The sequence below is a fragment of the Microtus pennsylvanicus genome, chromosome 1 (genome assembly GCF_037038515.1).
Source record: "Microtus pennsylvanicus isolate mMicPen1 chromosome 1, mMicPen1.hap1, whole genome shotgun sequence".
In the NCBI taxonomy this organism is placed as follows: domain Eukaryota; kingdom Metazoa; phylum Chordata; class Mammalia; order Rodentia; family Cricetidae; genus Microtus; species Microtus pennsylvanicus.
In genome coordinates, this window is record NC_134579.1 from 61,872,677 (window position 1) to 61,899,949 (window position 27,273).

A 27,273-nucleotide genomic window follows, 5' to 3' on the forward strand; every position below is an offset into this window, starting at 1 on the left:
TGAATTATGCACATGAATTATGTTAATAAAGATAAACACTGAACAAGACTGAACAGACCTCTAGCAAGCGCTTTTCCCAGTGGTTGAGCTCAGTGCCCATCCCGCCTTGATTTTCAAGTTCCATCCCCTCTAGAACTGGGCAGTTAAAATGCTTCCGTGCTTCTTCCTGGGAATCAGAGAAACAAACACCCACAGCATAAGACAACAGCACTCCTTATCACAGGGTAGGATAAAGCGGTGTGAAAGAATCAGTTTGATGAAACAGAACCTCTTTAAAATACAGTTTTAATATAGTCAAATATTTTGATATTATTATCACATTCCTCTTGGCTAGAAAACTATTATTTCTCTTAATATTTTCTTCTCTCTTTGAAGGCTGATTTTAAAAACTATTTATGTGTGTGCGTATTTGTGTGCAGGACCCAGGCAGGAGGGTGCCAGAGGTTCTCGAAGCTGGAGTTGCAGGCATTTGTGGGATTTCCAGCATGCTACCTGGGTGATGAACTCTGGCTGCACAGAAAACACTACCCACTGAGCCACCTCTTCACTTTCTGGCTTTAAGGGACACACAGTTTTTACATGCACATGCCTGTTATTAGAGCCAAGAGACTAGGAGATCAGGTCATCATTGCCTACAGAGTACAGCCTAGACTACATGTGACCCTGCCTCAACAAACACAAAAATGTCACATTAGAAAAAATAAAATTGGGCCAGGTGGTGGCGCATACCAAATTTAATCTCAGCACTCAGGAGGCAGAGGCAGGAGGATCTCTGTTGAGTTTGAGGCCAGTCTTGTCTACAGAGTGAGTTCCAGGACAGGTTCCAAAGATACACAGAAACCCTGTCTCAAAAAACAAACAAACAAAAAGACTATTAGGATGACTGCTTATAATTCTGATATCAATAATTTTAAAATTTCATATCTATTATAAATTGGTAATTTATAATTATACATTGTGATGAAAAAAATTGAAATGTATGCCGCTGCAGCGGGCATGGGCAGCCCGTAGATGGTGGTTCTATTGAACTTGTCCATATTGGGTTTCATGGTCTAAGTTGATGAGGACAACTGACCAGGTCCTCACACATTGTTATAGGGTAGAGTACTGTCATGATTTATGAATATTATGGAATAGTTAAATCAAGTTAATTATCATATCTATCATCTAATACTCATTTGATTTGTGATAATATTTGAGAGCAAGAATATGATCAAAACAAATTATATACATGTGTGAAAATGCCATAATGAAGCCCACTCTTATGTATAACATATACCAGTAAAAACTTAAAAAGAATGTTCGAAATTTATTCCCTAGCAATTTAAAAATATTTATTTTATGTGTATTTGTGTATCTCTGAGTACAGGTCTGTGCATACAGTACCCATGGAGGCCAGAAAGAGACATCAGATTCCCTGACACTGGAATTACAGACGGTTATGAGCTGCCATGTTGGTGGTGGGAACTGAACTCAGGTCCTCTGAAAGGACAGTGAGTGCTCTTAACTACTGAACCACATCTCCAGCCCCACCCTAGCAATTTTTAAATGTGCAGTATTAACTTGTTCACTATAGATCTGATAAAAAAATTGTTTTTTAAGAAGAAAAACGCCGGGCTGGAGAGATGGCTCAGCGGTTAGGAGCATTGTCTGCTCTTCCAGAGGTCCTGAGTTCAATTCCCAACAACCACATGGTGGCTCAGAACCATCTGTAATGAGGTCTGGTGCCCTCTTCTGGCCTCCAGGCATACACACAGACAACGTTGTATACATAATAAATAAATAAATAAATATTTTAAAAAAAAAAGAAAAGAAGAAAAACGCCCTTCTTCCTCCTTGAAATCCTATACCCTTCCTTCCATGCCCGCCCCTGTCATCTGTAACCCCACCTGAAGCCATTCTGTGTGTCCACTATCTAACTGCAGACAGGGCCTGTATGTAGTCCAGGCTGGTAGCTGTGATGACCTTGACTTCCCTTCCTTCACCCCGAGTACGGGGTCCACAGATGTGTATGACATGCCAGCCCATTTTATGGAGTACTGGGACTGGACGCACACTAGGCAAGCACTCCGCCAACCAAGTCCATGCCAGCGTGCCCTGTTTCAGACAGCACATGCGAACACCAACACCGAGTGCTCCCCGGTGTGTGCTTAGCTCATTTCACTCACACGATGTTCTTTTTTTTTTTTTGGTTTTTTCGAGACAGGGTTTCTCTGTGGCTTTGGAGCCTGTCCTGGAACTAGCTCTCGTAGACCAGGCTGGCCTCAAACTCACAGAGATCCGCCTGCCTCTGCCTCCCGAGTGCTGGGATTAAAGGCGTGCGCCACCACCGCCCGGCTCACACGATGTTCTTGAGTGCCATGCATGTCATAAGCAACAGTGTCCCTCCACTTTGCCTCACTCTGTGTATATACAACCATTCTCACATATTTATGTACTAACGGACATTGAGGCAGATCCCAGAACTTGACTATTGTGACTTGTGCTGCATAAATACGTGAGCAGGGACATCTGACAAACTGATTTCACACTGGATGGCTGGATTAGTTTTCCTTAATGGAGGTAGCTAGCCACATGCCCAACAATAGGGCATGTTTTCTCCATAGACCAACCAATGTGCCTCACGTCCTGTCTTTTTGATAAAAGTCACAGGTACATCTTACTGGAGTTTTATTATTTTCCAATAGTTAGTGATGCTGAACATTTTTATATATCTATTGGTTCTTTGCAGGATTTTCCTTTTTTATATATAAGTTTCTTATTGTTTTTATTGAGCTGTACTTTTTTTTTAAAGCAGGTGTGGTAGCACACGCCTTTAACCGCAGAGCTCAAGAGGCAGAGGCAGGAGTTTGAGGCCAGCCTGGTCTACAGCCAGGGATACAAAGAGACACCCTGTCTAAAGAAAACAAACAAAACAAAAAGCCTTTTCAGGTCCTTTGCCCATTATTTGCTGCTGGTTTTACTTTCCTTTTAGGAGCCACGGTCACACTATGTAACCTAGGCTGGCCTAGGCTCCATCCTTTGCCTCAGCATCCAGTGCTATTACAGGCATACACCGTGACATCTGTCTTCCTGTCCATTTTGAAAATAAGGTTTTTGTTTTCTTGCAGTTAGAGTCTTATGTATTTTACAGTAACTTATCAGACATACAGCCTGCAGATATTTTGTCCCAACCCAAAGGCTTCTCACACCGCCGACTGCACCCAATGGTGTAAGCTCGTTCTTTTCCAGTTTAACAGGTTTTTTTTTGTTGTTGTTGTTTTTGTTTGTTTGTTTTTCGAGACAGGGTTTCTCCGTGGTTTTGGAGCCTGTCCTGGAACTAGATCTTGTAGACCAGGCTGGTCTCGAACTCACAGAGATCCGCCTGCCTCTGCCTCCCGAGTGCTGGGATTAAAGGCGTGCGCCACCACCGCCCGGCCAGTTTAACAGTTTTTAAAACAGCTCAGTGGTTCTCTTGATGATAGCATATATGTGGGGCAGTCAGTCTGACATTACTCAGAGACATCCCAGCAATGGCAGTCTTCTTGATTTTTAGCCTTCAATAATTATAACAAGGGATTTTATATATGAAACTGCTACCAAACCAGGTAGAACTGCATTTATGCATCCATGACTTCAGGGTTGCTGGAACACTGACATCCTCCAAAAGGCTGCATCTCCTGAGTCATGATGTCAGCTGGACCCCTGGTTATTCACCTCATTTTTGGCAGGAATACCCAAAACCATACGTAGTGAAAGTGACAAATTCTTTCCCATACCAGATTTTGGCAAAAAGAGTAGCTCTTAGCTCAGTGTGTATTATATGGGCCTTCTTGAAGCGTCAGCTCACTGAACGAGCTTTTTGGGTTGAGGCTATGGTCTTTTAAAGCCATCCCCAACAAAGCAGGCATCGGCAGCTACCCTCCTCCATGCCTTCTTTCTTCCCTTTATGTAGGTGTGCCCCAGGAAGGCCAAATGGGAATGTGAGTGAGCTGAGCCCAGAGTCCCTGTGCTCCTCCTCCTCATTTTTATTATGGGTGTTTTGCCCGCACATCTGTGCACCACACGCATGCCTGGTGCCCACAGAAGCCTAAAGAGGGTCAGGAGCTCCTAGGACGGGAGTTGTAGATAGCTGCGAGCAGTCATGTGGACGCTGACACTCACACCCAGGTCCTCTGTAGGAACTGTAGTGCTCTTAATCACTAGCCATTGCCCCTGCCCCAGCCACGGCTGCTGCTGCTTCTTCTTTTTCGGTTCAAATAACTTTGTGTATGTGTACATGATCTTGTGTGTGCGCATGCAGACATGAGAAGTCAGTACCTGGTGTGTCCCTTAAACAGTTTTTTCCACCTAACTTTTTTTTTAATAAATATTTATTTATTATATATACAATATTCTGTTTGTGTGTATGCCATTACAAATGGTTGTGAGCCACCATGTGGTTGCTGGGAATTGAACTCAGGACATTTGGAAGAGCAGGCAATGCTCTTAACCTCTGAGCCATCTCTCCAGCCCTCCACCTAACTTTTTTTTTTTTTTTTTTGGTTTTTCGAGACAGGGTTTCTCTGTGGTTTTGGAGCCTGTCCTGGAACTAGCTCTTGTAGACCAGGCTGGTCTCGAACTCACAGAGATCAGCCTGCCTCTGCCTCCCGAGTGCTGGGATTAAAGGCGTGCACCACCACGGCCAGGCTTCCACCTAACTTTTAAAATACATCTCTCTCTCTCTCTCTCTCTCTCTCTCTCTCTCTCTCTCTCTCTCTCTCTCTCTCTGTGTGTGTGTGTGTGTGTGTGTGTGTGTGTGTGTGTGCACGTGCGCGCGCTCACTAAACCTGGAGCTAACTCATTGTGTTAGACTGACTGACCAATCAATCACCTGAACTCTAGGAATCTGCCTGTCTCCACTCCTCCATCAACTTCCGGGGTTACAGACAAGTACTAACTGTTTTGGCCCCCCCCCTTTTTTTTACCATGGGGGTGCTGAGGATCTGAACTTAGGTTCTCATGTTTGTGTGACAGGAACCTGCAGACTGAGTCCCACAAAAATGCTGAATAATACTGCTTCTCCTTAGGCACAAGCACCTCTCACCTCCAGTCTTAGAGCAGCAGGTTGGATGGGGATGCACTGCCAAATTTCCACTTCCTCCCCTCTGTCCTGGCTTGCTGCTTTATTAAATTGTCTTCCTACAATTTCTGTTACAGACTGAAATTTTGGCACTCATTCTTAAACAGAAATGACCAGTAAAGCAGGGACCATGATGAAAAATGAGACACGAAGAAGGTACTCACAACAACACGAGGTGTCACCAGGAGATACACAGTGTGGCGGACTATCTTATTATTTCGCACATTCCACTGCCGCTCCACTTTCCGAACTACTTTATCACTCCACTGGTACAATCCCAGGCTGTAATTACACAAGAAAACGGTCGTTCTGCCAGGTTACTACAACTGTAAACGTGGAAGTACTTGTAACATACGAAATGAAATACTGGAGAGCTACTATGTACCACATCCTGTAATGTACTTATAAACACTTTATTTTCTTTCTTGAGACAGGCTCTCTAATCCCAGCATTCGGGAGGCAGAGGCAGGTGGATCTCTGTGAGTTCGAGACCAGCCTGGTCTACAAGAGCTAGTTCCAGGACAGGCTCCAAAGCCACAGAGAAACCCTGTCTCGAAAAACCAAAAAAAAAAAAAAAAAAAAAAAAGAGAGACAGGCTCTCACTATGTAGCCCTAGCTGGCCTTGTGCGCACTACGTAGACCAGGCTAGCCATGAACTCACAGAGATCCACCAATCTCTGCCTCCCAAACACTTCAGGTACAGGCGTGTTCCACCACACCCAGGCTCATAAGGATTTTCTAACCGCCTCTTGTAGGAAAGACAGAGGCTTAGGGAGATGAGAGAACCAGTTCTAAAGTTCACATAGCAATGCTGAGCTGGGACGATGACTGCATTATTTTCCCGCTGACTGTGGAGATCCAGCCCAGGACGTTGTAGACGCGAGGCAAGCACTCGGTAGCTGACTAGACCTCAGCTCTCAGTGGCTGCTTCTGACAAGTTTATTGCATTTCAAGAAAAAGACAAAAAGAGAAGGAAGAGGAAGTAAGTAAAGAAACCAAAGCAGAGGCAGACCCAAACATATAAGGAAACTGAACCAAAAAATGTTGTCATATTAGTGAAAAATGATTTAATTATTGTGTCCTGAAACTGGTTATCCATCAAGGAAAAATATTATTTCATGTTATCTACAAAATTAAATTCTAGAAAGTTCTCAGGAAAATGGCAGAGTACACGTCTCTGGAAACTCTGGTGTGAAATCAACAAGAACTTGGCCAAATCAACTTTTTTAGAGCCTTGGAAATCAGCAATGAGCTGCATCAATCTGAGAAGCACTTATTCATGAAAGATGGACGAGTTTCATAAAGAACAGGCAGCTCCATGGTCCCATGCCCTGTCTACAACTTCCAGGCCACTGTGTAAACAATAACCCAGGATGGTGGGGGCCTCTGGGTTTTAAAAGGGCATTATTCTCTACTCCTCCAGAGAAATGCTGTCTAAATCCAAGGACACAAAGAGATGGCAAGTCATTTAAAAGATGCACTATGTAACTAATTCTCTGAAGAAGCCTGCAGTGGCTACAGTCACATCAGATGAAGGAGATGAGAAACAAAGTTCCTGTTAGGAGACAAGACCATCCAACAATGATAAAGGGGCTGCCGAAGAACCCAAAAATATATCATCAGAACTAAAATGCTAGGCTGCAGATGTGGCTCGGCTGGTTCAGTGCTTGAGCTGGGCGTGGTCCCCAGTGTAAAGTGGCTGTGGTGGCACACCCTGTGACGCGGATTCAAGGTCGTCCTTAGCTGCCTTTAAGTTAGAGGCTAGCCAGGCATGTTAGGTCCTTTCTCGGGGGTGGGGAGTGGGGGGGACCAGTTCCTTTTACATTTCTTGCATAACATATCTACTTCCAATTTCAAGATTTGGGTGTTTTTGAGAGAGGCACCTTATTTTGGACCTTATTTAAAAATGAATACAGTTCAGCTGGGCAGTGGTAGTACATGCCTTTAATCCCAGAACTTGGAGGCAGGGGCAGGCGGATCTCAGTTAGTCCGAGGCCAGCCTGGTCTCCAGAGAGAGTTCCAGGACAGAAACTCTGTCTCAAAAAACAAACAAAACCAAGTAACAAGGAAAGAAAGAAAGAAAGGAAGGAAGGAAGGAAGGAAGGAAGGAAGGAAGGAAGGAAGGAAGGAAGGAAGAGAGAGAGAGAATGCAGTCCAGTGTGGTGAGGAAGTCATGGCAACAGTTTGCACTGTGGGGAGCAAGACCAACCCAGACGGTCTCAGAGGTCCTGAGGAAAGGACAAAGAGAACTTTAGCTCTGTGTCCTTGTTCAGCAGTGGACTTGGCAAGGCCAGCCTAGGGCTAAAACCAGTGCCTCACAGGAGTCCAGGATGCCGTTTCTGGGGTCCTGACTCTCCCCATGGGTAGTGGTTATGGTATAAATGATGCTATATTTCCTAATAAACTTGCTTTGCATAAGTCATCAGCTTATGTAAGACCACCTGGTACCAACTACTGCTTTCATCTTATTTCCTATCCCTGACTCTCCCACTCAGTACCTTGCTGTTTAGGACCCTTATTCCTATGGGGGGGGTTGCATTAATTTTATTTCTATCTATTTTGGGAAGACAATATTTAAGCACAGTAAACAAAGCCAGCAAGAAAACAACAGCTTTTAGTTTATTAATCAACCAACATTCTGTTCTCCAACATCCTTCAAGGGTACCAGTCTCTCTCAAACCTCACTCCCATCTGTCTGCTTTTAAACAGGCTCTCATATAGTACAAGCTGGCCTTGCTCTGTAGCAGAGGCTAGCCTTGAGCTCCTTACCCTACTGCCTCAGCCTCCCAGATTCTGGGAGTACAGGTACAAATCACCAAGACCAGCACAGGAATGGTTTCCCAGACAGGCTAGAGGCGAACCCCATTCTTCATGTCTAACGACTGAATTTACTACTCTAGCACCTGCATTTATACTGGAAGATTTCATAAAGTATCAGCTTGCCTTGACCCCTACACACATCACTCTCCCACTGCACAGAGTGCGCTGTTCTCGTCATTTACGTGTTCCATCAGGGCCAGCATTCTTCTCAGAGAGTGGCTTCTTCCATACCACCAAACAAAAAGCACACTCTCGGAAAAACATCCACTTAGACATTAACATTTGTCTCTTTGTTGTCGTCCTCCACCACTTTGGTTCTTTGAGATGAGGTCCCTGTAGCAACCCAGAACTGATTACAGGGCAGAGGCTGACCTTGAACTTCTAATCTTCCTGCCCCCACCACCCACTGCTGAGATTACAGCTGGGTCTCCACCACTGCCTAGAATTCTGCACTTTATACTTACTCTAAAAACACTAGAAATAAACCAGGTGTGGTGGTGCACGCCTTTACTCCCACTCTGAGTTTGAGGCCAGCCTGGGCTACAGAGCAAGTTCTAGGACAGGCAGAATAGAAAAATCCTGTCTTAAAAAAAAATTCTAAAAATCAACAAATACATGCTTTAAAAAATAGTACAAACTATTTTATTGGTGAACTTTGTAATTAAAGCAAAATATACAAAAAGCAAATAACATAAGGATTAATTAAAATTTTATCTTTTAATTATGTGCCTGTGTGTATGTCACTTATGTGCAGGTACCAGGACAATCAGAGAAGGGGTCAGATCCTCTGGACCTCAAGTTACAAGCAGTTATGAGCCTTGTGATAAAACTCAGGTGCTCTGGAGAAGCAGCAAGTGTTCTTAACTGCTGAGCCATCTCTCCAGTACCAAGTGGGTTTTTTTAATTCAAAATGTATTTATTATTATCTGTGTGTGTGTGTGTGTGTATGTATGTGTTTATCATGCATCATGTACGTGTTGTTAGGCTTGTACAAGAAGCTCTTTCCCTGCTTAGCCATCTTGCCAGTACCAGATGAACTGCTAATGGCTACCCTACATCAGACCCCGAGAAAGGGACAGGAATAGTCAGCACCTGGGAAGGTTTCCCTGTGACACTGCCCAGTGACAGCTACTTTACTGCAGTTGGCAGACGGTTCCCTAAAGTAAAGCCATTCTCCTTTTATTATTGCCAGTACTGATTTCCATATAAATGGACTATTTGAGTTACTTTGCTTTGTAGTATACCTGAGTATGTTTCTGCATACAGCAAAGGTGAATTTGTTTTTTGCTGATGCTGGGACTGAACCTATGACCTCACATGCACATACTGACCCAGCCAATAGTGCACTCTTTTTTAAGTATTATGTAGTTTTCAGTTTTGTTTTGTTTTTTTTTAAAAAAAAGATTTATTTATTTATTTAATTTATTTATTTATTTTACAGTATTTTGGCATGGAGGGCACCAGATCTCATTACAGATGGTTGTGAGCCATCATGTGGTTGCTGGGAATTGAACTCAGGACCTCGGGAAGAACAGCCTGTGCTCTTAACCTCTGAACCATCTCTCCAGCCCCCTAGTTTTCAGTTTTATACACATATTATAATTTACTTATTTTGATAGATTTTGAGGTGGTTCATATTATTTGACTGTTAATCATAAAATTGTCATGAATATTTGCATGTGTTATTATGGATATAAACCCTTATTTTAGATATTTATTTTTATATACATCACGCTGATGGTTATTGTCCTGGGACTAACTGATAAACTGCTTTCAGCATTGCTTGTTTTAGGCTCAGAACACTGCTAATTTAGTAGGTTAAATAAATAAAACCCCCACAGCCTAACTATCAGTTATAATATGGTGGGAAGACACCTGAGTGGCAAGGGGTGTCCTCTGGACACACCATCTCAAGTCCGTTTTGTCTTAGTATCCTCAGCTCCTTTAGGTTGGCCATGAAGTCACCGTCATTCACTGCATGGGCAGTGTTGTGATTCTCAGGTTCTAGCACCCTCTAAAGAAGAGTAAGAATGAAAATCGCAAATACCTATAGTTGAAAGGCGGGAGGCCATCTGCAGACCGTGAGGTCAAGGGAGTTCCATCTTGATCATGGTAGAATGCAAAAAGCCCAGCAGAGAAACCCTGGAAGGAAGAATTCAAAGCGCCCTACAGCAGGATGTTAAGTCAGAGCACAGACACACAGCACCCAGCATCCAGGATGCTGACATTAGTTATACAGTAAGATGCTCAGTCAGAGCAGACACAGCAGCACCCACCATCCATGATGCTGACATAGTCATACAGTAGGATGCTCAGTCAGAGCACAGGTAACTGCATCTGTCATGAGGAGGTGTTGATATTAGTCACAAGAGTGCCATGCAGCTCTGCAGAAGTTACCCCAGCCTTCAACAGCAAGTCAGTGAGCTGTATTTACAGTTTAAAACACTTGACTACCGCTGTAAACATTTTAAAAGATTATTTTTATTTTTATTAACGGGCATCTGTCTGTGTGAACGTACCCACATATGTGTGGGTGCTCTCAGGGGCCAGAAGAGGGTGCTAGATGCCATGGAGCTGGAGGGAGGGTGGTTGCAATCTGCTCCACGTGGCTGTGAGGAACTGGCTGGGTCTTCTGAAAGAGCAGTATGCATTCTCCAGCCCACTGATATAAATGTTCAATACAAGATTTTCTAAATACACTATATGTTTTAAATCTGCCTTCAGGCTCTACATATCAATGCTATGTTATTATCATACCTCCAGGCACACACTACAGAGCATGGGGAATTACACTTTTTAATTCATATGTGTGGTTTTTTTTACAGGTATTTTAGTGTCTTTCCTTGTTGGAGACCCTGTCATGGATCATTTCCAAATGCAGAACAAAAGCTGAGAATATAAAACTGGAACAATGAATGAATTACAGGGCCAATCCCTACCACTTCAGTGGCCTTTATTTATAAATATTAGACTTAAGTATTATCTATTTATACTAAATACAACCTAAGGTACCATGGTGCTATCTTCTTCACCCAAATTTACTAAGTGTCAAAACTGCAGCTACTACTACTAAAAATTATTAACAATATTGAATGGTATACGGAGCTGGGGATCAAGTCTACTCCTAACAGCATCTATAAAAGCTCAACATCTAAGCCTCAAACTGGCACTATATACACATACATATATCTACAATTTATTTTGTGTGTGTGTGCATCAGAGGCAGTCAGTTGGTAGAATGGCTGTCTAGTGTGTATGAAGCCCTGGATTTGCATACACTGGGTACAGTAGCACACACTTGTAATCATGGTCAGCATCTCAAACGTAAGAATTGCAGGCCTGGGCTGGAGAGATGGCTCAGAGGTTAAGAGCATTGTCTGCTCTTCCAAAGGTTCTGAGTTCAATTCCCAGCAACACATGGTGGCTCACAACCATCTGTAATGGGGTCTAGTGCCCTCTTCTGGCCTGCAGGCATACACACAGACAGAATATTGTATACATAATAGATAAATATTAAAAAAAAAAAAGAATTGCAGGCCTGAGTCAGCACATCTGGCTCGAAGATGCTTTTCTTTAGAAGTTTAATCATCTCTTCCAAAGTCCTACTTACCCAATGGCAATGTTAGTTTAATTGTAAATTATACCAGCTAGTGAAATTCATCCCATCCTGACCATTAAAAAATCCCGTTGAAAGGAACACAACTAACTAGGTTTTACCGAGCATGACCCTAGGAATTCACATGTCATTGAAAGCATGTATTAAGACCACAGCACAAGCAATAAATCAGCGGTCTGAAGGAAGTGACAGAAGTTAATAGCATTTACCAGGGCATGAATGATTTCATGCTTCACTGTGGACAGCATCCCAATAAACTCTTGCGGTTGGGTGGAGATCATATTTGGACACAGGTTAGCATATCCTGCTATCGGCCTGTTAAAATAAACACGACATTTTCTATTATATTCCAGAGTAGTAATTACAGTATTTGCTAATCTATACTTCTCTACAGAAGACAGCGCAAGGACATGATTTGTTTACTATCAGACAGCTAATTCGAGCGCTCTCTCTCTCTCTCTCTCTGCTTTCCAGCGGCACGGGAAAGCAGCACCTGTTTTTGAGGGGTACAGAGGCACCATAGAGGTTTTCAAGTGCTCATCACCCTGAACAATTTACTCCATGTATCCTGCTGTCTTTCAAAGAGGTGGCAAACAGACAATATGAAGGAACCCAAACTTTTCTCTACCCTCGCTTTAACCGCCCACTGTGGAAACAGCATAAACCTCACTAAGTTATAGCTGTCTACTGATAACAAACTTTTGTCCCATTTAAATAGCTGGAATCGCAGGCCTGGACCATCAGGCCTGTTTAAATGACCTTTTGGCAGGGATAGGTCCACACGGCTTTTTGCCAGTAAGAATTTCTACCCCTCCACTTCTCTTTCTCTCCCTTGTTTCCCGGCTGAACTCAGGGCTCACACTGGCTAAGCAAGCACTCTACTATGACGCTTCATCTCCAGCTTTCTGTTTTCCATTGATATAGGATCTTACTAACTTGCCTATACTAAACCAAGCATGCTTGCAATTCTAGCACCTGGGAAGTAGAAGCAAGAGGATCACTTTGGAGTTCAAGGCCAGCCTGGAATCTGCTGGTGAGTTTCACATTCAAGCCAGGTAGTAAGTGAGCTCCAGGCAGCCTGGTCAGTGAGACCACTTCTCATGGAGGCAGGGAGCAGGAGCAAAGACACTGTGCCGCCTTTGGTTCCACACCGACACTCTCCGAAGAAACCCAATCTTTCCCCAGGTGGGATTAGTTCCACAGTCATTCGTACAAAGACCATTTATTCTTTCCTATTCATCCACATCAAATGGCATCGTTACAGTGCCACAGCTAAGTAGAGAGCAGAGTAACAGAACTAAACACCTCTCCGTTACAGGACTCTCATGCCTGACTCCTCCCTGAATTCTCTCAGCAGAAGGCCAGCAGGACCAGTAGGTGCTTTCAGCATCATGAGATGCAGAAATGAGACAACCTAATTTAGATACAGGCAACTTGGGACTTTTATATCCTTTTCCTCACTCATCCAGGCTAGTCACCTTGAACCTCACATAGAAAGTTCAACACAGCTTTTATAAGTGGTTTTAAAAGCTCACAGTAGAACAGAATATGCTCAAACAATTAGAAACATACAAGGAAGGCTGAAGAGATGCTCAGCAGCTGAGAGCATGGGCTACTCTTCAAGAAGACCTGGTTCAGGTCCCAGCACTCACACAGTGGCTCACAACTTGTCTATAGCTCTGCAGCCACACAGTAAATAAGCGGTACACAGACACATATGCAAACAAAACACCCATATACATTAAATAGAAACAAACTCTTTTGAAAATAAACATATAAAGAAGACAGTAAAGATATTGTTACCACCCCCTCCCTTGTCTCTTCTAATGTCCAGCACCAGTGGCTACTACTGTCAACAATACCATGCATGTTATTTTCAAACCATCTGAGTTTGCCCAAGACTCAACAGTTTCCTCTGTCTCCTCTAACCTGGGACATTCAGCGCTACAGCTATGACAGGACACCCTAAACTGGATGACTGGAAATTCTGTATTTCAGAGTCTTTTCCTTAGAATATCCAAATACACATAGGTACTCTGTCTTTGCAATGTTGTTTTAACACTTTATATAAAAAATGTGATTTTGTATATATGCAATCCACATGGTTTAGTTCAAATTTAGGGAAAGAACTAGATTTTGAAGTACAAATGAAGGTGTATGTCTCAAAAATATTCCACTGCCTTTAACCCCAGCACTCGGGAGGCAGAGACAGGCAGAGATCTGTGAGGGTGTTTAGGACTTATAGTACCAGGGATTGAAGGCATTTGCCACCACCCTCTGGCTAAATTTATTTTTAGATTCTTTTTTCATTTTATGTGTACGATTGTTCAGCCTGCATGCATGCAGTCACATACATGCATGTTCAGCCTGCATGCATGCATATGTGACTGGTGTCTGCAGAGGTCTGAAGTTATCTGATCTCCTAAAACTGGAGTTAAGGACGGTTGTGAACCACCCTGCAGGTGCTGGGAACTGAACCTATGCCCTCTGCAAGAGTAAAAGCTTGAGCTCTGGATCACTGAGGCATCACTCTGGGCCTAATTAGATGCGGATGAGCCTGAGTATGGGTGTGTGTGTGTGTGTGTGTGTGTGTGAGTGCAGTACTCCCGGAGGACAGATGAGGGCACTAGAGCATCACACAGGCAGCTGTGAGTGGGCCTGGTGAGGGTGCTAGAGCTGGAACTGGAGTCCTTTGGAAAAGCAGCATATGGTCTTTCACCTAGTCATCTCTGCAGCCCCCTTAACCTATCTTTGCTGGGTTCTCTGTAAAGCAGTGAAAAGAAGAAACAATCCCACTGTAGTGGCTGACTGCTTTCACAAGACATGCTTACTTCCTCAGGCCCTTCAGGAACTGGAAGCATACATCTGTAACCCACCACTCAGAAGCCAAGACAAGAGGATCGCTAAAGTTCAATGCCAACTGGGGGCTACTTAGCTACCCCAGCTCAAAAATAAATGAATACACAAACACACCAAAGAAAAACTAAACTCTCTAAAGTTGAAAATGCACACATCAGCGTGCTAACTTCTGAGTCTCACACTTAACACTCTAAGTCAACTCTCAACCTTCCTAATGCTGTAGCCCTTGAACACAATTCCTCATGCTGTGGGACCCCAGCTGCAACAGTAGCTTTGTTGCTACTTCATAAATATAATTTTGCTACTTTTATGAACTGTAATGTAAATATTGTTGGAGCTAGAGGTTTGCCAGAAGGGTCGCAACCCACAGGCTGAGAACCACACTGCTCTAGGTCACGTGAGAGTTACTACTTTCTTTAAGTAGTTTTCTGGTGTGTGACAGGCAATCTTTTGCATTTGTAATCAATTTTTATTGACTTACCCAGTAATTAAGATGTTAAGTTGGTAGGTAATACAAGTAAAATACTAGAATATTCTTATATTCTTACAGTGTAAGATGTTAAAGGTAAAATTTAAAGTCCAAATTGGTTCCTTGGATAGGAATTAATATGACAATAAAATTCTCAGTCTTTTGTGTTTTGTTTATTAATCAGAAATTCTCTCTTGATAGTATTTTTTTCTTGGAGTTTTTTGGAATGAAAAAGGCAAAGAGAGGTTGAGAGAGATGGCTCAGTAGTTAAGAGCACTGATTGTTCTTCCAGAGCGCCTGGGTTTGATTCGCAGCACCCACATGGTGGCTCACAGTTGCCCCTGACTCTAATTTCAGAGAATCTGATGCCTGACCTCCTCAGGCTCCTGCACACATGTGGTGTACACACACACACACACACACACACCTCTACCTCAGGTGTACATACCCACAAAGAATAAACAAACACTTTTTTTTTTAAAGAAAAGAGAAAAAAAGTCAAGGGAAGTTTTTGGCTTTCTTTCCTTGAACAACTTATTTCCTAGTCCTAGAAGCAACTGAGTAGATAGAAAATTCCTCTTACGGTACACTAAAGCATTTTGGGAAGCAGCATTGGAGGAAGACTCACCTGTCCATTTTTGCCTCCTGCTGACAATAGGCCGCGTAGGAGATGATGTTTTCATGGCTGCACCGCTCAGTGGCCAGAGCACCGACATAGAGGATGAAGTCTGCATCCTGGACCCCCTCGTGGTCTAGCACACCCACTGCTCCGCAGGGCCACTTACCCTCTCGGCAGACCCTGCATTGCTACACACAGGAGCACAGGAAAGGCAGGTCAGACTTAGCTGAGCAGCACTATCAGGTGACTGCAGACTGCAGATGCACATCACTCAACTCTCACTTATTCTCCCTGAATCTCCCCCAAATCAGAAACTGAGCAGGCAAGCATTGCAAACCTACAGTCCCAGGACTTTGGGAGGCTGAGGCAGGAGGATCCCTTAAACCCATACCAAGCAACGAGGCAAGATTTCTGGCTCTAAAACCGTATCAAGGACCACAAATCCCACCTCTTTTTCTCTGTTCTGTTCTTATCTCTTGTTAGAAAATTTTCCTAAGGAGAGCTCTCTGCCAAAACAAAAATCCCAATCAAGCCAAATCACAACAAGCCAAATTAAAAAATATCCAGGTTTAATGGGATTCCTGCGCTCTTGGGTGGCCCCAAGGGGGAACCGGGAGGGGCCAGGACCTGGCATGCTGGGATTTGGAGTCCAGACCAATACACCTCTTTTTAGTGAATTTATTTCACTAAAAGTTTTAATTTATACTCAACGAAAATAAGTGACCGTTATTTATAGAGGTCAATAAACATGGATGCAGAGAAAAAGAAACAAATGCTTTTTAAACCCCGAGACTAAGCTGAGCATAGTGATGAAATCCTTTAGTCCCAGCACTCGGGAGGCAGAGGCAAGCAGAGCTCTGTAGGTGCGAAGCCAGTCTGGTCTACAGAGGGAGTACTAGGACTGTAGGGTAAAAGGGACAACTGGAGCAGGAAACCATCCAATCACTGAGCACCCTGACTCTGAACCCAGAGTCAGTAAAAGAAACATACCCTGGATCTGAGACCTGGATCAGGAAAAGAAACATCTTTATCCCTGAACCCAGGATTAAAGACAAGTGCCCTGACTCTGAAACTAGTGTCAAAGAAACACACTGAGGCTAGAGAGATGGCTCAGCAGTTAAGAGCTCTGGCTGCTCTTCCAGAGATCCTGAATCTAATTCCCAGCAACTACATGGTGGCTCACAATCATCTGTAATGAGATCTGGTACCCTCTTCTGGGCAGGACACTGTGAATACAAAATGAATAAATAGACCCGGAAGAAAGAAAGAAAGGAGGGAGGGAGGGAGGAAGGAAGGAAGGAAGGAAGGAAGGAAGGAAGGAAGGAAGGAAAGACACTTTATCTCTAGAATCAGAGTCAGTGAAAGAAATATGCCCTGGTCCTAAGATTAGAGTCAAAAAGCTAAAACGGACCAGTAAAAGAAACACAGTTTGGCCCTGAAATCAGGGCCATCTCTGCCCCTGACCAACTAACCAATCCCTCCCAAGGGAGACCTGGGAAAAGTCTGCCCCTAAGAAGCCCTATATAAACCTCTCTGACCTTCCAGTTAGCCATTTATCCCTCCCAGGCAGAGGTAGCCCCTCTCCTAGACTCCTCCTTCCCAAATAAATCTCTTTCTCAAGAGTCGCAGGCGCAGAAGAACCTGGCTGGGACATCACCTAGGGAACTGAGCTGAAATACTTGCTGGGACGCTCCCCTAAGGGCCTGAGCAAGGTGGAGCAGAACAGAAGAACTTTGCTAGGACACTTCTTAAGGAGGACTGATCAAGGCTGGGCAGAAAAAAGTAACAGCTTTTTCCCCCGGAGCTGGAGGAGATTGCTACATTTCTTCACCTGCTTCCCCTTTAGCAGAGTCTTAGCAAAAAAAGAAACATCTTGGGCCAGATAAGCCACAGATCAGCTAGGACATTCCCCTAAGGGAACAGAGCAGAGCTCAGCTGTTTTCTCCAGGAGAAAAGCAGGATCACTATATCTTATGGGGAAACCATCCCCTACCGCACCCCAGCTTCAGGTAGCCTGGGTTCCCTATCTATAGTCAGGACACCTTTGCTCCACAGCTGAGCACCTTTTGCAGCTCCACCCCTCCAGAGCTGTCCTATTGCGGCTCTAAGTATAGCCTGGCTTCCCAATAAGTCAGGATATCCCTGCAACACTACAACTGTAACACATTTCCCTATAAGGACAGCCAGGGCTACATAGTGAGAATTCATTTCAAAAACAAAACAAAACAAAACAAAAAAAACCCAAACCAAAACAACAAAACATACCCCTGTAGCTAGGTATGCGGTTACTTCTACTTCTAGGTCAACTTGCTACAACCTAGACTCCCAAGAGAAGGCAGCCTCAAATGAGGAGTTGCCTAGAGCATGCTGGCCTGTGGGCATGCCTGTGGGAGGTTAACTGATATAGTGGGCTCAGCCCACTGTAGGTGGTACCATCCCTAAACAGGCGGTCCTGAACTGTAGGTAAGCTGAGCATAGGTGGCTAGCAAGGGTCCAGCTATAGTTCCCTGGAATCCCAACCAAGTCCGTCTTTAGAATGCTCGCCTTGACTCCCTTAATGACCTGGAACTGTAGGCTGCAAGAAACCCTTTTCTCCCCAGTTACTTCTGGCCAGGTATCTGTCACACAGAATGTGACAGAAATGAAGGTTGAACATACCCACCTACACACACCCACACCTACACACCCATACCTATACCTACACACACCCACACCTACACACACACACACACCAATACCCCCCACACCTACACACACCTACACAAACCCACACCCACACACCCACACCTACACCCACCCACACACCCACACCCACCCACACCCACCCACACACCCACACCCACACACCCACCCACACATACACACCCACCCACACCCACACACCCGCCTACACACACACCCCTACACCCGCCTACACGCACACACACACACACACACACATACACACCTACACCCCCCACACCCACACACCCACCCACACCCACCTACACCCACACCCCCACACCTACACCCCCCCACCCACACCCCCACACACACCTACACCCATACAACCCACACCTACACCCACCCACACATACACACCCACCCACATCCACACCCACACCCGCCTACACACACACCCATACCCACACCCCCACACCCCCACCCACACATACACACCTACACCCACACACACCCACACACCCACCCACACCCACACACCCACACTCACCTACACCCACACCTACACACCCACCCACACCCACCTACACCCACCCACACCTACACACCCATACACACCCACACCTACACCACCCACCTACACCCACACCCATACACACCCACCCACACCCACATACACCCACATACACCCAACACCTACACCCACATCCACACCCACCTACACCCAGACCTACACACCCACCCACACATACTCACCCACACTTACATCCGCCTACACACACACCCACACACCCCTACACTGCCATTTTGCTGTGCTAGGAATGGAACACACGTGGTAGACAGTGCTCTACCACCAACATCATTCTTGCAACTTCCTTTGCATAGGATTATTTCAAGTCTAACTAATAAAAACTTCCAACCCAATGGAAAGTATTTCCCAATAAAAGGAAAGTTTGGATTGGTGAGGTGGCATGGCAGTAGAGGCAGTGCTGCTAAGCCTGACTGGAGTTTGAGCGTGGACCCTACATGGTGAAAGATGGAACCAACTTTCAAATGATGTCCTCTGACTTCCACATATATGCCGTGGCATAAACACACAAAATAAATAAGTATAATAAAACATTAAAAAAAAAGCAACTAGCTGGGAGTGGTGGTGCACACACCCTTAATCTCAGGCAGAGACGTATAAATCATGGCCAGCCCGGACTATGGAGTGAATTCCAGGATAGTCAGGGTTATATAGAGATTCTATCTCAAAAAAATAAATAATAAATAAATAGCAAAGCAAATTCCCGGGCCAGCAAAATGTCTCAGCAGGTAAAGCACTTGCTTGTGGCCTGACAATTGGAGACTCTGATCCCCAGGACTCAGAGGGAAAGAAAACTAATTTTAATTCCTGATAACTGTCCTTTGACCACCACACAAGTGCCTTGGCAAGGACGAGCCCACACTTACACAAATACATCACATCACACTCATACATGCCAAACATACATGCACACACACACACACACACACACACACACACACACACACACAATCAGTAAAACAGAAAAACTCAGAATTGTGTTAAACATTTAGACAATACAAAAGAATACAAGGTACAGTTGGTCCCTCCTGACGCCATCCGTGCTTGCAGTCTAAGGTGACATCCCTCTCTGTGCACACCTTGCTGAGCTTCGCAGCAGCTGTAAACAGTCCCTCTTGTTAAACTGCCTATACCGTAAACAGTGAGGGGCTGGTGAGAGGCCTGAGCACCAAGTGTGATCATCACTACCCACATGGTACTGCAGCCCCTGGAGCTGGAATCACGGGTGGCTGGTAACCTCTCACGTGCACCAAATGCACCAGTCTTTAACAATAGCGGCAAATGTTCTGTCTCTCCAGCTCCTCCCCCAATCCCATCACATGTAACTCTTAACGGAAACCATTAGGAGCTGGAGAGATGACTCAGTAGTTAGTAGCACATACAGCTCCTACAGAGGACCCAAGCTCAGTTCTTAGCACTCATGTTAGACTGCTCACATTTGCCCGAAACTCCAGTTCCAAGGGATCTGATTTCTACGGCCTCCATGGGCATTTATGCTCATAAACATATATACGTGTATGTTTATTATTAAGTTAAAAATAGTTTTTGTTTTTTGTTTTTTTAAAGAAAGAAAACCAGGGCTAGAGAGCCAGCTCAAAGGTTAAAAACATTGGTTGTTCTTCCAGAGAACCCAAGTTTGATTCTTGGCACCCACAGAGCAGCGCACAACTGTTTTTTTAACTCCAGTTACAGGGATCTAATGCCCTCTTCTGGCCTCCTCAGGTATTGCACACATCACTCAGGCAAATCAGTTATTCAAAATAGAAAAAATAAAAATTAAGCATTTTGAACTGTATCTGGATTGTTTAGTGTGTATATTCCTCCAGATACTCCTTTTTCTTATTTATTTTGCTTTTTGAAATAAGTCTTGCTATGTAGCCCAGGCTGGAACCAAACCCAAGAGCCTCCGGCTTCTGCCCTCCAAGTGCTGGGGCTAGACATTATTGCTGCACCTGGTTCACTGCATAGGGTTTTGTTTTCTTTCTGAATATGCGATCTGTACTTTTCAGATAAACAAGCTAACCAGACCTACTTACTGACTTCCAATTTTTATTCTTTCAGTTAAGAGTTTAAATATCACTTCAAGTCAGTACAGACTGACTTCATTTTTTTTAACCATTCCATTTTATAGCTGCACTGTAATTTAATAACCTAAATAGGTCTAGTTATAATTTCATAAAGAACACTCCTAAACACATATTATACAATTGCTATTATGCCTTTTTTGAAACAGAACCCTGCAAGGTTGCCCCAGCTGATCTTGAATTAATAGACTCAAGTGATCCTCTTGCTTCGGTAAATCTGGAGGCCTGTGTCACTGGGCCTGGGCAGCTGCTGGTATTATGGAATAAAATTCAAACTTGGGTTGAAGCTGACAGTTTATATTTTAGGACACATTAAGTTGCCCGTTTAAAGTGCTAAAAGAAATGTTCCTGAAAAAAACAAAACTACAAAAAAAGACAGTTTTCAAGTAAACAAGCAGCCCAGGCACAAATGTGGACGGGTCAAGGAAAAGATCACACAAGCCTGCAAAGCCGTGAGGAACAAAGCCAGACCCCTAACTGTGCCCAGTTGTTGGTAGGAAATGGAGTCTCAGGATGGTGGAGTGCTTGCCTAGCATGCAGAGCGCCAGGCTGGCTCCAGAGCGCCACAAAAACCAAACAAATTAGGGAAAGCCCTGCTCGGCACAGCGAGCCTTACCTGGAGATGCTCCTCGGGCACGGTAACGGGGCCACACTTGGTGTGCACCGCACACTCCCCGGTGCAGTACCTGTGCGGATCATTCTCCTTCCGGAGGTACTGGTTTGTAGCGCATTGTCTTTGTGTTATCCACACATCAAGAATCACAGAAAAGAAAGAATAGTTCGCAGCAGTTAAAATACAGCCACACGCTGGTAGCCACTTGTGCTGCCTGCCACCAATTACCTCTTCTCCACCACCATGGAACCCAACTCTGAACCATCAGCCCAAATAAGCCCTGCCTTGGTCACGGGATTTTATTAGCCAACAGAAAGTAACTATACACCTACTACATTACTTCACTAAGAATGGTTACTGTTAACTAGGCAGACAGTTCACTAAGACTTCAGTTTTTAGGGAGTCCTCTCGACTTGGGTTATCAAACACCTCATAAAGCAAATAATACAACCACGTGGAGGAGGAAGGAGGCGTGGTGACAACAGTTTACAATGAAAGGGGTCATTCAGCAGGGGCTTCTTCAACCCTTTTTTGTTTGTTTGTTTGGTTTTGGTTTTGGTTTTTTGAGACAGGGTTTCTCTGTGGTTTTGGAGCCTGTCCTGGAACTAGCTCTTGTAGACCAGGCTGGTCTCGAACTCACAGAGATCCGCCTGCCTCTGCCTCCCAAGTGCTGGGATTAAAGAGCCACCACCGCCCGGCTTTTCTTCAACCCTTTTAAGTTCTGTTTCTAAATACATGTAATAAAATTCCACTATAAATTTCATGCATTGCCACATGGTAGAAAGGGCAGTCCACAGAGCTAACTGGACGGAGAAAGTGATCATCGATGTCTCATACCTGCTAAGTAAGATCCTGCCGGCAGGTCGACGAACCTGAAATGTTTTCTCTAAGTAAGAAATAGCTTGGGGGAAGAGTTTGTTCTGGATAAAACAGAAAAACTTAGTTAGAATCACAGTCATGGGATACAGTGTGTTTAAGAAAATAAGCATAGAGTATTAATAGCTATAAGACCGAGGAAGAAAACTCCTAGAGTTCTAGAATACAGACACCTGTCTGAGGTCATGTGGCAGCAGAGAGTGAATCCAGGAGGAAAAGACAGATAGTGTTCTAGTGGGGTTTGGGAATACAGCATTAGGAACTTTCCCAGTTCCAACTCACCCACCCGAGAAAACATAACCACAGCTACTGATGACTGAGAACATTAATGAGGATGTACACTCCAACTACCAGTAACTATTTCAATTCAAGGTTGATTTAGATTCTGGTATTAAGGTGGCTTATGTTAAGAAAAATCTTATGAAGAAACTCATTAAGTCTGTGGGCCATAGAGAGCTGGCTTAGTATGCATTGTGAGGCTCCACCCACAGTTAAGGACCAATGAGGACTGGCGAGACGGCTCAGCAGGTAACAGCACCTGTTGTGGAACACTGAGCATCCTATTTCCATCCCAGGATCCCATGGAGCAAGGGGAGATCAAACCCTGAAAGCTGTCCTCTGACCGCCACTGTGCCTGTTTGTGCACAAGCATGTGTGCATACACACACACACACACACACACACGCACCATGAGGAGGTGGACTCTATGTAAAAACAAAAACTAAAAAATCTCTGGAGCCGGTGAGATGGTTTAATCATAAAGGCATGTGCCAAAAACCTTGATCCCTGATGGACGTAATTCAGCCTTGGGAACTGTGACGGAACGAGAGCCACTTCTAAAAGTCAGCCTCTGACTTCTCTGCGTTCACCTATACTCACATACACACACACACAGTAAAGAGGAAATAATAATGCCTCGGCCAGGTCACACTGCCACGCCAGTCAATCCTCATGCGGAGAATGCGAAACTGCCCTTTGTGCCCACCCTGTCCTCAGCATGCTCTGCTCCCTCAAAACTTGACAGACTGATGATACCAAATTATAAAATGATTAATTTAATGTTAAATTCTAAGTTTTGCTAAGCATTATCATAAAACACCGTTATTAAAATGGAAAATATATATACTACCAAAATCTTTTCTTCATTCATTCACAAACCAGTCACGTATACATTGTTCCTTTTCATGGGAGAATTAGCACATAATAAAATGTACCTGTCTGAAGTATCAACTTCACGAGTATTTATTATTACATACCTTTACAAGGTATCTTTTCTCAGGGAGCAGCCTGAAAATGATGAGAAAATCGTAAGAACTGGCGCTCTAAGAAGTGGTGACGTAGCTCATAAGGGGTGGTAGGGTACTTGCCTAGTGGGAACTACTACCACACAAGAAAAGCACGGCCACCCTAAGCCACAGCACATCCTAGCTCTCTGATTGTATCTCAAGGGCCCTAGGACATTCCCCACGGAAGCACACAGTTGCATATTTGGGAGCTTGTCTTCCCGAGTCTCAGCTTACCGCGACGGGTCTGTGAGACATCACCCTGTGCCCAGACACGGAACTAAGTCTGATAGCACATATCTCACTTACGCAGACGGTTAGGCTGGAGAAAGACATGGGCTGCTCTACTTCATACTCGTCTGCCTGCTGTCTGGACCGCTCTTGGATGACATTCCATTACATACAGCATCTACCTAGCAAATAATTCTCTAAACTTCCTTACTACTGTTCATATTTGCAGCCCCTCTTATTTTTCCTTTAAAAACTTACTGACAAGTGTCTTCCAGGTCTGCAGTCAAGTAAGGTCGAATTTGTTCTCCTTAAATTATTCACAATAAACAGATTTTAACTACATACCATGGCCTTTGCCTACTCAGAATAAAACACGATTTCAACTCAGTTCTATATTAGAGTTACTTCTAGTTCTTTTAGAGTTATTTCTAGCTCTATCTATAGATATTATGTTAGATAACCACAAGAGTATCTTCAATCCTTAGGCTGACAATAGAGAAAGATGACAAGGTTGAGACAGGAAGATGGGGGTGAGTTTGAGGCCAGCCTGGGCAACATAGCGAGTGACAGTTTGGGCAGCACGGTCGGATGTCTCAAACCAACAAGACACGGATGGCAAAGGAGCGGCAAGCTTACTCTTCAATGCTTGCATCGTAGACAGTCTTGATTCGCAGGTGCCCATCAGTGTCTCTCCTGACCACATGATTCGTCTTAAGATGAACCTTACTTATGACCTAGAAGAAGGAATAGTTTGAAAACTCTTTTAAAAAGGTTGTTATGACATTTTTCTTTATATAAGTAGAATTTAAATATAATGTATTTATTTAACTACCCAATTGAGACCTAAACAAAATTAATGAGCCAAGTTTAAGATGAACCTTACTTATGACTTAGAAGAAGGAATAGTTTGAAGACTCTTTTAAAAAGGTTATTATGACATTTTTCTTTATATAAGTAGAATTTAAATATAATGTGTTTATTTAACTACCCAATTGAGACCTAAACAAAATTAATGAGCCAAGTTTAAGTACGATACACCCCTAAAGTCCCTTACTTTACATTCTAAGATGTTAGCAGTCCTGCACACCAATGTTTCCCAAGCAAATGCTATCGTCCGAGAGATAAGTATTTTGAACTTGAGTGACGTGAGTAAATCACCATAATAACAGCAGCTGCCAAAAAGGCTTGGGCTTTGCTAATATTTGCAGTTTGTCACATAGAGTCTAGTTTTGCTGATTCCAAGTCTTTAGAAAATGACAAGAAAGGCAGACCGTTATTTCCAGCATGGGGGAGGCAGGGGCAGTCAATTTCTGTGAGTTCAAGTCCAGCCAGAGCTACAGAGTGAGTAGGGAGACCTTGTCTCAAAAAAGGAAAGAAACGAGCCAGGCGGTGGTGGCGCACGCCTTTAATCCCAGCACTCGGGAGGCAGAGGCAGGCGGATCTCTGTGAGTTCGAGGCCAGCCTGGTCTACAGAGCTAGTTCCAGGACAGGCTCCAAAACCACAGAGAAACCCTGTCTTGAAAAGCAAAAAAAAAAAAAAGGAAAGAAATGACAAGAGACTAAAAGTGTAAGTGTGCACGTGCGCGCAGGTACGTGTACACCCAGATCACATGTATGCACACAAATGCGGCGGCAAATGCCCTCCACCTTGTATTTTGAGACCGGGTCTCTCACAAGCTTGGAAGCTGTCACGTAGGATAGGCTGTTTGGCCAGTAAGCCCAGCAGTGCCCCTGTCTCTGCTTCCCCAAGGCTAGGGTTGTATGTATGATAGTCATGTCTGTTTCAGTTTTAAACCAGGTTCTAGAACACTAAACTCAGGTCCTTACGCCTGAAAGGGAAGCTCTTCACCAAATGAGCTTCACCCCAGCTCTAAAGAACCTTAGGTCACTTTTTAAAACTTCATACAAGAGAGTGCTTCGTTTATCTTTTCCCTGGGTATCATTTACATGACCCCTACCCCTTAGGAGAAATAAAAATTACAAAGGTTTAGGGGCTGCAGAGATGGCTCAGCGGTTAAGAGCACTGGCTGCTCTTCTATAGGACCAGGGATTCGGTTCCCAGCACCCTCATGTCGGCTCACAACTGTCTGTAGTTCCAGTTAGAGGGGATCCAACATATAGAACAGGCCACAGACAGACTGCAGAATCCAGAACATAAAGTTTAGCACTAACATCAAAAGTGGACATGGGAACTGCTGGCTTCCGGAAATGGAATGGTAGCTTCATATACATCATATATTATCACATTTGGAGGAAATATTTGAAAGGAATATGACTTGAGGCTAAATCCCAACACTTGGGAAGTGGAGGCAGATAGAGGCTACAAAGTCAATTCCAGGCCAGGCTGGGCTGCATGAGCTGCTGATTCAGAAAATGAAACGACAAAGGAATACTATCTGAAGGCACTAGAGGACGAAAAGACACAGCTTGTAAGAACCTACTCAATATAGAAACTGGGGACTGGAGAGGTGGCTCAGTGGTTAAAGAGCACTGGCTGCTCCTCCAGACGACCTGGGTTCAATTCCCAGCACCCACGTGGCAGGCAGCTCACAACTATCTGTAACTCCAGCTCCAGGGGAACCGACACCCTCACACAGACACACATGCAGGCAAAACACCAATGCACATAAATAAACTAGCTAAGCTAGTCTGGACTACAGTCTTAAAGAAAAAACCTAGAGACAACAAAAATATCAGATAGCGTTCAGAGGTGCTATTCAATGCGACTTAGAAGCCAGTTTGAGCTACACAGCGAATGCAAGACTAGCCTGGCTACGGAGACCCAGTCTCAATAAAATACGTAAAATAATGCAGCTGAAAGACAGTGTCATGATAAGCGCTACAGCCCTGCAAGAAGACACAGGGGTGTGTGAGACAGGAGCAGGCATATCAGACCACCAGCATCCTCCAGCTCACAACTAGCCAGGGCTGTATGAAACCCTGGCTCACAAAAACGGCAAAGCAAACAATCATAACACAACCACTTAATAGCCTGGCTCATAGAGTAAACAGCCTATACACCACATTCTTGGAAATGGCTATAAAACGAGCAGGCTGAGATTTCTGAGCTGAAATGGTTTTTTTCTCGGTAAAGCTTTCTTGATACAAGCGAACCGCCAATCACACCATGCAGTCCGGTCTCAAGTGCTTGTTTACTCGCAGAGGAGCAGGAACCACAGGACTGCCTCCAAATGAAGGACTCAGAACAACGCAAATGTTATCTCAAGGAATTTAGGACTAAATTACACTGCAGGGCAGGTCTGAGAGCTAAGTGTAACCGGAGCAGAACTTGGTTAAGCGCCAGGATACAGGGCAGATAAGACGTTCTGTGGAAATGGAAAGAACATTCTACCGAGCTGGTTTGGTTAGGCAGATCTGAGGTTGAGACCTGAACTAAGACCAAAGGAATTTAAACTGGGAGAGAAAGAGGTGGAAGGAGGAGCAGACTTTGC

General features: G+C 44.2%; 1 protein-coding gene across 2 annotated transcripts in view; it reads right to left on the reverse strand.

The window, feature by feature from the left end:
- The window catches only part of Lmln (leishmanolysin like peptidase), a 59,825-nt gene that overhangs the window by 31,758 nt on the left and 794 nt on the right, over window positions 1-27,273 (reverse strand). For both annotated transcript variants that reach the window (XM_075965932.1, XM_075965941.1), the window contains exons 2-10: window positions 24,458-24,555; window positions 23,564-23,594; window positions 22,269-22,351; window positions 21,435-21,552; window positions 15,494-15,672; window positions 11,747-11,852; window positions 9,969-10,063; window positions 5,266-5,383; window positions 59-166 (exon numbers count right to left, since the gene is read on the reverse strand). In XM_075965932.1, the coding sequence (XP_075822047.1) occupies window positions 59-166; window positions 5,266-5,383; window positions 9,969-10,063; window positions 11,747-11,852; window positions 15,494-15,672; window positions 21,435-21,552; window positions 22,269-22,351; window positions 23,564-23,594; window positions 24,458-24,555 (936 nt within the window). The remainder of the gene's footprint in view (window positions 1-58; window positions 167-5,265; window positions 5,384-9,968; window positions 10,064-11,746; window positions 11,853-15,493; window positions 15,673-21,434; window positions 21,553-22,268; window positions 22,352-23,563; window positions 23,595-24,457; window positions 24,556-27,273) is intronic.